Source organism: Diabrotica undecimpunctata, chromosome 5 (assembly GCF_040954645.1).
Source record: "Diabrotica undecimpunctata isolate CICGRU chromosome 5, icDiaUnde3, whole genome shotgun sequence".
NCBI classification, from domain to species: domain Eukaryota; kingdom Metazoa; phylum Arthropoda; class Insecta; order Coleoptera; family Chrysomelidae; genus Diabrotica; species Diabrotica undecimpunctata.
In genome coordinates, this window is record NC_092807.1 from 121,588,424 (window position 1) to 121,598,769 (window position 10,346).

General features: G+C 31.6%; 1 protein-coding gene across 1 annotated transcript in view; it reads right to left on the bottom strand.

The window, feature by feature from the left end:
* The window catches only part of LOC140441729 (ATP-binding cassette subfamily C member 4-like), a 163,251-nt gene that overhangs the window by 84,382 nt on the left and 68,523 nt on the right, over window positions 1-10,346 (bottom strand). The window contains exon 3 of the mRNA XM_072532617.1: window positions 9,558-9,695. Coding sequence (XP_072388718.1) covers window positions 9,558-9,695 — 138 coding nt within the window. The remainder of the gene's footprint in view (window positions 1-9,557; window positions 9,696-10,346) is intronic.

Here is a 10,346-nt window from a genome sequence, read left to right on the forward strand (position 1 = left end):
AGCTTCGATGTTTTTTGTGGTCAACTGTTTTAGTGTCCAAGCCTCTACTCCATACAACAGGGTAGAAAAGACATAACACCGCAGCATTCGTATTCGTAACTTTATGTTGATATCACGATTGCAAAATAGTTTGCGCATTCTATTAAAGACTGATCTAGCGATTTCTATTCTACATCTAATCTCTTTTGTCTGATCAGTATCGTCTGTGATCCAAGCACCTAGATATTTATAACAGGACACACGCTCAATCGTTGTATTGTCTATTACAAGATTAGCTCTGATGTTCTTGGATTTCGTGATTACCATAAATTTAGTTTTTTTCAAATTAATTTTCAAGCCGTAACTGTTACAATATATATTGAGACTTTGAACGAGATGTTGTAGTTCTACTAGCGTTCCCGTTAGGAGAACCGTATCGTCAGCATACCTTATATTGTTGATCGTCTCACCATTTATTATCAGTCCAAGATCTTCTTCCTCGAGTGCTTGTTCACAAATAGCTTCACTATACAGATTAAACAAAAGTGGCGACAAGATGCATCCCTGCCGGACTCCTCGACGGATTTGAATTTCCGGCGACTCCTTATTGTACATGAATGCAAATGTCGCATAGTGAAAGATGTCCGAAATTGGGCGAAGAAATGTAGTGCCAAATATTTCAGGTCAATGGCTAAAAAGGTCATTATAATATACTCTCCACCCAGAAATATTCTTAGAGCTTCAGGAGACTTAACTTAGTGAACAGAACTGAAGTAATCACATGTGTTCCAACTAGACACTGTTTACTCAGATATCATCTCTGTAAAATGATACTGCAAAAATGCAGAAGAAACGGCCGAACATATTGTCTGCTGCTGCAGGGCAATTGGTCGCCAACGCCATGAATACCTGGAACAGGTCTTTTTAGAACCTGATAAGCAATAAATGTATGAAAAAGACAGAAAATATTTGATTTCACGTTCAAAGCGTCTATGTATCTATTGATAAGTATTTCGACTTAAAAAGTCTCATCAGAATAGTTATTCATAGCCGTTCTTAACGTGAAAAATAATCTTCTCTGTCTTATTAGAAGCAACAATAAATGGCTTCGTTATGGACGCAATAGCGACATCTGATAGAAAAATCGGTAAGATAGTTTCGAAACAAATTCAGATTTCTGCTTTAATCTGGAGCCTTCTAAAAATTGCAAGATATGGCCAGACGATGATAAATGTATTTTTTTAAGCTTTAATCTTTTGAACTAAACGATACATGCATAGCATAGACAACAGATATTTCTGTTCGCAGTGTGGAGAAGGCTACTGTGGAAAACCACCTTCCTGATATTTGAAATTTGAAATAGAAGAAACGAAGGGGAAGAACTCAAATGGGATGAAATGAAAATCTTAAGAACAATTCTAAATCAATATGAACGACCCAGAGGCTGAGTAGAGACTGGTGGAAAAGTCTAGTTTCAAGGGAAATACATATAATAAAGCTTGATAGATCAGTCAGTGTTACATCTGTAAACATTGGTACATCTGCAACCAAGGCTATACAATTTTACAATTAGACCCAGAGTTCTGACTTCCATAATATATATTTAGTCATTAATTACTGTGTAGTTTCTGTTTTATCATACTTTTTAATAATACGCATATAAATTACCTTCATTTATATTGATCATTTTAATTGATCACAATTATAGGCCTCGTTAATAATGTCATGTAATTTCAGATAATTATGGATAGAAGTTTTTAAATATCTACGCTAATAAGCAAGTAGTTATTATCTTGCATATGTTACACATTTCAACAATTTTGTCGGTAATCCCAATATTTATTTTTTTTTACATTCCAATGTTTTATATAATTAGTTATAACATTTGTGTCTTGTAAGTAAATAAATAAATGTATAACATACTTTTATCATCTTACATATTTTAAGGTTGCATATATTTAACGTAGACCAGGGCGGATCTGCTTTGAGGTGGAATTCATAGCTTCAGTAATAATAACTTATCCTCCTCTAAATAGGTCGGGAATACAGTAAGACCTCCGTTAACCGAAATAATTGGGGGAGAGGCCGTTTCGGATAACAAGAATTTCGGTTAAAAATAACATTATGTTTTACAGTATTCTTGGTCAAAGTATTGGTATTAAAAAATACTATGAGGTGATTTCGTAATGTTTTTTAATAAGTAAATACAGAATAAAGTAATAAAATTAAGGAAAATGAACAAGTTAAACATGCTTCTTTAAAGAAATCTTTAAGACATTTTTTTATAAAAGTCATCGGCTGCTAATCACTCACGTATCTCTTCTTGGTTAATTTCGTCACATCCCGGTACATTTTTTATTAAAGGTTTAATTTCTTCTGTCGTTTCTTACCATTTTCTTCTTCAGGATCGTCAATAAAAATCCCATCAAAAAGTTTGTTCCAGCATTTTTCCAAAGTTGAAGATTTGATCTTGGCCCACTACTCACCACACCAATAAATAAACAACATGTTTCATTGTTAAAGATTTGAGAATTTCGGAAACACTTTTGGATTCATTCGTCTCCTGTAATAACAGATCTCTTAAGAATGCTCTTCTATAATGTCTCTTGAATATCTCTATTCTCCCTGGTCTAACGGCTGAATTAAGCTCGTTACATTCGGTGGCAAAAATTTGAGAATTGTCACTATTTTGTATATTTTGGGGGTGAGTTGGCGCATTGTCAACAAGCAACAATTCGTTGACGGGAAGGTTTTTTGATTTAAAAAAGGATTTTACACTTGGGACGAATTCATTTTCGAACCATTCTGAAAATAAAGTGGTCGACATCCATGAGCTTTTTTGGCTTCTATATAAGGAGTGCCTATAACTGGGAGTGCTTTTTCGGAAATATCTTTTAGAGCTCTTGGTTTTTTTGATTTCTCAACACACATAGGCAGCAATCGGTGAGGGAAATTAATGGAATTGTTACGTTTTGCGATAAAATTATTGACGAAATTATTGAAACTGTCAGCCGTTTCGGTTAACCGATGTTTCGGTTAAAAAGGTTTTGGTTATGGGAGGTTTTACTGTATTAATAAAAAATTAAAATATTTAAAAATTACTAAAACCATAGTTTTTTTCTACTTTTCTTGCTTATAATATTAAAACAATTCATTTAGGAGCAAAGTCATAATAAAATATAATACCGACAATTAAATTGTCCATAAGATACAGCTAATTAAAAACGTTTAAATATATTACCCTCGCTGCAAGATAGCAATAAATACAAACACGAGGGGGAAACAAGCCTTTTCTTATTCAATTTTTTCAAACACTTAGATTGCACTTAGCACCTTCAGAATTCGCCTGAAAAATCTTTTTAACATAATAAAATTTTCCCAATTTCATTTAAATCGATTTAATAGATTTCGCGTAATAATTCTGCAATATAAAACTGGATCAAATAGAAGTTCACACCAATTTTTTTACTTATAAAAGCGTACTGAACATATCTAAAGTACTTTATAAAATTGAAATCGGATTATTTGGACGGCTTCGAGAATGTTTTAATAATTTTTTGGCTTATAAATAAATAGAATATCTCGGTGACTATTAGCTTAATTTAAATTCAGGAAACGGCGTTGGAAAAGACTCGGCAAGATGTTTCTTATAAAAGAGGAAAAGTTAAATTGCAAGCAGTGGTTCCTGATATACAACCGGTCAAAGTTGACCGGCATTTGCGACGAAGTTATAAGTATATCTTTCGAAGAAATTAGGTTGAATTTCAAATATCAAAATCGGTATAATGTACGTAAAACATGGCTTTCTCGGCTTCCAATGAAGCAATTTTCTTAACTTTTTTAAACTAATATAACTCAAAGTGAGTCGTCTAAAGAACGCATTACCGAATACTGGAGATGCTTTAATTTCGTTTCTTCAGAATCTCTAAAAATCATACGAACAAGCTGAACTTTGCTGAGAATGTCAATTTTGGTATCCCAAAAAATATGAAGTTTTCTATTCCTATTCTATTCTATTCCTATTATACATTTTAAAGTAGACGACTTTAAAATAATATTGCCAATATTGTTGAGTTGCGTTCCTGGGACGACTTTACTTATAAGATAGTTCATTCGATTACATGAAATCAACTTTAACTTGAGAATATCAGTCAGAAAAGATCATAGCATGTAATTCGTCTTTAAAAAGACAAACACATGCCACGATGACAGTTTACTATGCAACCCCTGTTAGTGGTTGCATAGTAAATTATGAGGGAAAAACCAGGAAAAAAAACCTCATAATACTATCCCGACATGGTAAGTATTTGGTCGTGCATTTAATTTACCTTCAATAAACACCTAATTCTTATTTTATATGTTTGTTATTTAAAAAACATAAATGATGTATCCTCTATATGTTACTGACTTACCAATACTGGTATTTTCCTCTTAATAACTTCCTCTTTCAATATGGGTAACCAGATCCTACTACATTCTGCCGAGGAATTCGCGGCACAATTGGTCTCATTTTGCATAATTAGAGCCGCTTCTTTGATTTTTCTCTTTTTACCATCCGTTTCTTTTAGGACTATATTTGACTCATTCCATTAAACCCTATGTTCATTATTCCATGCGTGTTTACATATTTGAGATCTATCAAATTCTCTATGTTTAATATAGGATTGATGTTCACTTATTCTAACATTTAATGGCCTTGATGTTTCACCTAAATAAAACTGACCGCATTCACAAGGTATTTAATAAATGCAATTCTTTGTCTTTTCTTGTTCATTGTTAGGTTTGGTTTTGGACAAAATAGATCTCAACGTGTTTATTGTTTTGAATGTTGTTGAAATGTTGAATTTATTTCCTATCCTTTTAAGCTTTTCCGATAATCCTTTTATGTATGGTATTATTATTTTCCTCGTATTATTCCTTGTATATGCTGTAGGATCTCGATAAGTTCTAATCGATCGATTGTTGAAAATTCCTTATTTATAAACGATAAAGGATAATCATTTTTTAATAAAACAGATGTTAATAAATGTTTTCCTCCAAGAACGAATTTTCGTTAGAACAAGTAATTTTGGCTCTATCGTATAAGGATTTAATGATTCCCTTTTTAATATTAATATTATGATTTGATTTGAAATTTAAATATCTGTTGGTGTGTGTTGGTTTTCTATACACCTGAGTTTCGTATCCAGTATCGTTCTTAGAGATTAAAACATCCAGGAAAGGTAGTGTGTTATTACATTCCTTTTCCATGGTAAATGTTATTGTCTCTTCTTTATCATTTATATCATTTAGGAATATGTCCAACAACTCTGATCCATGAGGCCATATTGAGAATACATCATCTACATATCTCCACCATACTGAGGGTTTTACATTTTGTTTAGAAATAATATTTGTTTCAAAATCTTCCATAAATATATCGGCTAATAATGGAGATAAACTAGAGCCCATTGCTAGACCAAAATTTTGTTTATAGAATTCATTATTTAGTTGGAAATATGTATTATCAGTACATAATGTTATTATTCAAACAGATGCCAGTAGGAAAAAGAACAAGGGGAAGACCGAAACTGAGATACTTAGAACAAATAGAAAATGATATAACAACCTTAAAAATAAAAAAAAGTGGAGAAAAAAAGTACGAAACAGATCAGAATGGAGAAGAATCCTGGAACAGGCCAAGACCCAGAAAGGGTTGTCGAGCCAGTGATGATGATGATGATGAATGTTATTAACTCCATTATAGCTGATACGTTTAGTCTTGTTCTAGTTGCCAATGTATCATTACTCTCTAATTTTGTCTTGACTATATTTAAAGTCTTATCTAATGGCACATTCGTAAATAAACTATTTATGTCAAAACTTACCAAAGTATTATTTGAATTAAATTCAATATTGGATGATTTATTTAAAAAATGTTGTGTATTTTTTATAAATGTGTCATTTTTATTTGCAATTGGTTTTAAAATATTTAATAAAAATTTTGATAGTTCACTACAAGGAGAATTCATGGTACTACAAATGGGTCTAACTGGTATATTCGTTTTATGAACTTTCGGTACTCCATAAAAATGAGGGCTCTTACTGTAATGAGGTGTAATTAATCTTCTCTGATAACTTATTAAATAATCTTTAAACTTAAATAAAGTTCTATATATTCTGTTTTCCAAAGGCTTTGTTGGGTCCTTTGTTAATTTTGTATAAGGTCCGTTTATTATTAGATCTTTAATTTTGTTCTCATATTGAATGTTATCCATTATCACAATTGCATTCCCCTTGTATGCTGGTAGGATGATTATGGAGTCGTCATTTTTTAAAGTTCTTATAGACTTTAGTTCCTCATTGCTTATAAGTATTATGCTTATTAGTACTTTAACCTTTAATTGTGGTTTTTTCCCATTTAAATAGTATTTACTTTAAAATGCTACAAGAAAATAGCTTCAGAACAATATTAAAAAACATACTTGTTTAATCGATAAAAAACAGTTTTAAATAGATTGTTTGTAATATTCAGCGTTTTTAGGTATGTTTCAAATACCCCACATTTGTTGCCAAAAATCAAAACCGAAATTTCATGCCATAGGTTTTGAAGACTGAGCTTTAAGAATGAAAATTCCATTCTCATCGGTTAATGAAAAATTGATAAATTTTAACGATGTAAAACGATGAATGAGTCGTAAAAAATGGCTTTTATAGAAACTAATTATAATCGTGGCAAAATACAAAAATTACAAGAAAGCTGCACTCTTCACCTTTAAAACGCTTTTTGAATTTTGTCGATAGGACAAAATGATTAAGAAGAACCGAATTTTTAACATCGAATTGTTATTTAAAATTGATATCGCGCGCGTGGCCACGGGGCTTCAATCGAAATTTTTAAAAGAATTAATTGTTTATTTTACACAAAGAGTGCTAATGACCATTTTTGTTCACAATTGTATCAGCTACATTTTTAATTTGAAATATTTCTTTTACGGCGCACAGATTCTTGGTAAATCGATTTTTTCTGCTTTTCCTCTACGAGAGGGTGGTTTTAGGGAGAAACTGTGGGGTAGGAATAGTAAACTTTTTTGCATATTTTTGGGATCCCAAAATTAACATTCTCAGAAAAATTCAGAATGTACGTATGATTTTTAGAGTTTTAGTGGTGTTGCGTTCTGCACATACGATGACCTCAATATAACAATTGGGGTCATCCTGAAGGGGGAGAGAAGATATTTTGTTCAATCTAGAACTCGCTGGTTTCCCCCTTTCAGATTGGGTATGTATATTCAAATAAAAGAAAAGAAATGAAAACCAGTGGACTGTATAAAACTCTATTTTAAAGAGGTGAAATAAACCATAAATATACATAACCCCATATACAATTATAAATAAAGAAGAATATATTACTTAACAGAAGAAGAATATATGTAGTACAAACTTACACACAAAAAGAGAACCATAAACAAAACAAAACTGTCGATTGTATATATACCACGTTATAGATAGAAATAATATACAAAAAATAAAAAAATATGAATATATATGTCATATAAAAACAAATTATTAAACTCAATGCAAAAGTATACTCATAATACACATTATGAGTTAATATTAGGTAATAAAATACACAACATTGTGATATATATACAAAAGAATAGTGAAATTATTATAATATGAAAAATATACAAATCTACATAAAGGTAATGAAATGTTCTCAATCAAGTTCAATCGCGATCGCGGCACAACTGATAAAAAGTTCGAAGCAAATATGACATCTACATACCAAGTAAACGTACTTGATATATGCAGCAACAAAATTATGGTGTATTGTAGCTTACCCCATAAATCACAGCACCAACCGCTATTACCAACGACGTCTTCATCGACGTACACCAGGAACCACAAAATTCATGCAACTTTTCTGCATCAAACCGACTTCCTCGGTCAAAGGACCGATGCAAAGTGTCCTAAGGTACTCTTAACCCAAACGCACACACATGTGTGTGGTTTGAGAGATAAAACTCGACTCTGATTTTGACCGCAATGAAGTGTCTCGACGCGCTGATCTTAACTTCAAAAACACATATTCTTATCTGGCATATGGAACTCGCCCTTATCTCGCAGATGGCTCGTCTTGGAATGTTTAGCCCTTAAAACTGCTGTGCCCTTGTACACGCAAATCTCGTTTAAATATACTACGGGGAGAATCAAAACTAACACAAAAAAGTCTGTTTATATATCGTTGCGAAACTGCAACAAGTGGCATTCTGTTCTCTGATGACTGCAGTATAAATAAATTAATTGCAGTATAAATAAATTATTTGCAGTATAAATAAATTATGTATTTATAACAAAACTAAAGCATCTCCGGCATTTGGTAATGCGTTTTTTAAATGGCTGTAATCGATTTAAGTCGGATTAAAAAATAAAGAAAATTGCTTCATTGAAAGCTGAGAAAATACATTTTTTTACGTATACCGACATTTGAAACACAGTTTGCTTCAACCTAATTTTTTTGGTATTTTCACGCTCATTTTGGTATTATATTATTATAATATATATTATAAATAACTTAAAATAGGAAAAATTTTATCGAGAAAGAGTTCCAAAAGAAAACAGTAATGGTTTAATGATTACCATCCTATTGTTTATAACTTTGTCGCAAGTGCCGGTCAACTTTGACCGGTTGTATCTCAGGAACCACTGCTTGTAATTTAACTTTTTTTCTATTATAAGAAACGTCTTACCGCGTCTTTTCCAATGCCGTTTCCTGAATTTAATTTAAGCTAATACATAGTTACCTAGATATTCTATTTCTTTATGAGCCAAAAAATTGTTTAAAATTTTTAAAACTTTTCTGAGGCCGTCCAAATAATTCAATTTCAATTTTATAAACTACATTAGATAGGTTAAGTACGTTTTTAGGGTTTTCGTTTATTTTATGACTATTGATGCATCTTTCCATTGTACTCCATGCTCGCTGTCCCAGGCATATTTGCAGCATAAAAATCTGTCAAAGTCTCTGTTTCTGTGCATTCACAAATTCACTTCTTTGATCTCTCCTGTGTATGTTTTGTGGTATGGTTTTGGACAGAATATATCGGGGTGTTGGTTGATTTTAATGTTGTTGTAATATTGTATTTATTTACTATCCTTTTTAATTTTTATGAACTTTTTCATAATAAAAATGGGCGTAGGTCAAAATAAAGTGAAAAATTATATCTGTATTTGTTTTTGGATCGTGTCACTATTATAACCCTTATGATATCACTAAGAAAATATTGATTCAACTAATCCCAGGCCGTTAGTCAACTAAACCCGTACCAGGGGCTAGTTGAATTATTTTGCAAAGCAGTCAAAATTTGCTTGAAACTTTTTTTTACGGTGAATTCGAAGAAAGAGAAAATGTATGTACAATACTCCGTCAACAAACTCCGGTCTCCCCTACAATTGTTAATATATACTGCAATACTATAACGGCCTACTTAATATAATAGAACCAAAAAGAGATGTATCATGGAGAGCGGTGAATCACGATCAAAAAGATTGCAGTAAGATGGTATGATAAAAAATTAAAAATAGAAAGCACTTACCTAATAACTACAAATTGAAAAAATATTGCTATGCCAGATCTGGAAAAAGGTTTCCAAAATGTCTTAAATATCGCATTCTTTAGGCTAGGCTTCTTTTGCTTTTTGGCTTCATGATTTCTAATTTCGTATTCCCAATTTCTAGAAATAAACATAACACATTATTAAAAATGGTGATATACACAAAAATATGATTCTAAAACTATTTCCTTGTGGCACGTTTTTGGCTGAATATTTTATACATAAATAATTAATATAACTCTAACATTTATAGGTTATATTAACAGTTATATCCATAGACATATAATAAAAGATAGACTGACTGCTGCAATACATTCGTGTTCCTCCAGTGTGACAGAAAAACTGACGCAAAGCAGTCCCTGAATGTTTGTCTAATGCTGGGTCGCTTAATTTTTAATAAAATAGATTACTTCTTAAATTACAGGTTTATGTGCGCCCTTCAAAACTATTTGAAGGAAAATAAGAGTTATCAGAAAATTTAAATTGATTTTGAAAATATTAAACACATAAAACAATAAAAATATACAGGGTGTTCAGAAACTCTCCTGACAAACGAAAACCGGAGATTCCTCAGATAATTTTAAGACGATTTAACGCAATTCACCTAGTCCGAAAATGCTTCCTTAGGGAGCTAGAGCTCTTTGAGGATGGCGCCTTGTAAGTAGTTTTTTTAATAACTCCAGAACTTTTCTATTTAGAAAAATAAAAACTGGTACCATTATTTATCCTTAAGTGTTGAATCGATTCCAATAATTGAGAATTTCTAGTACC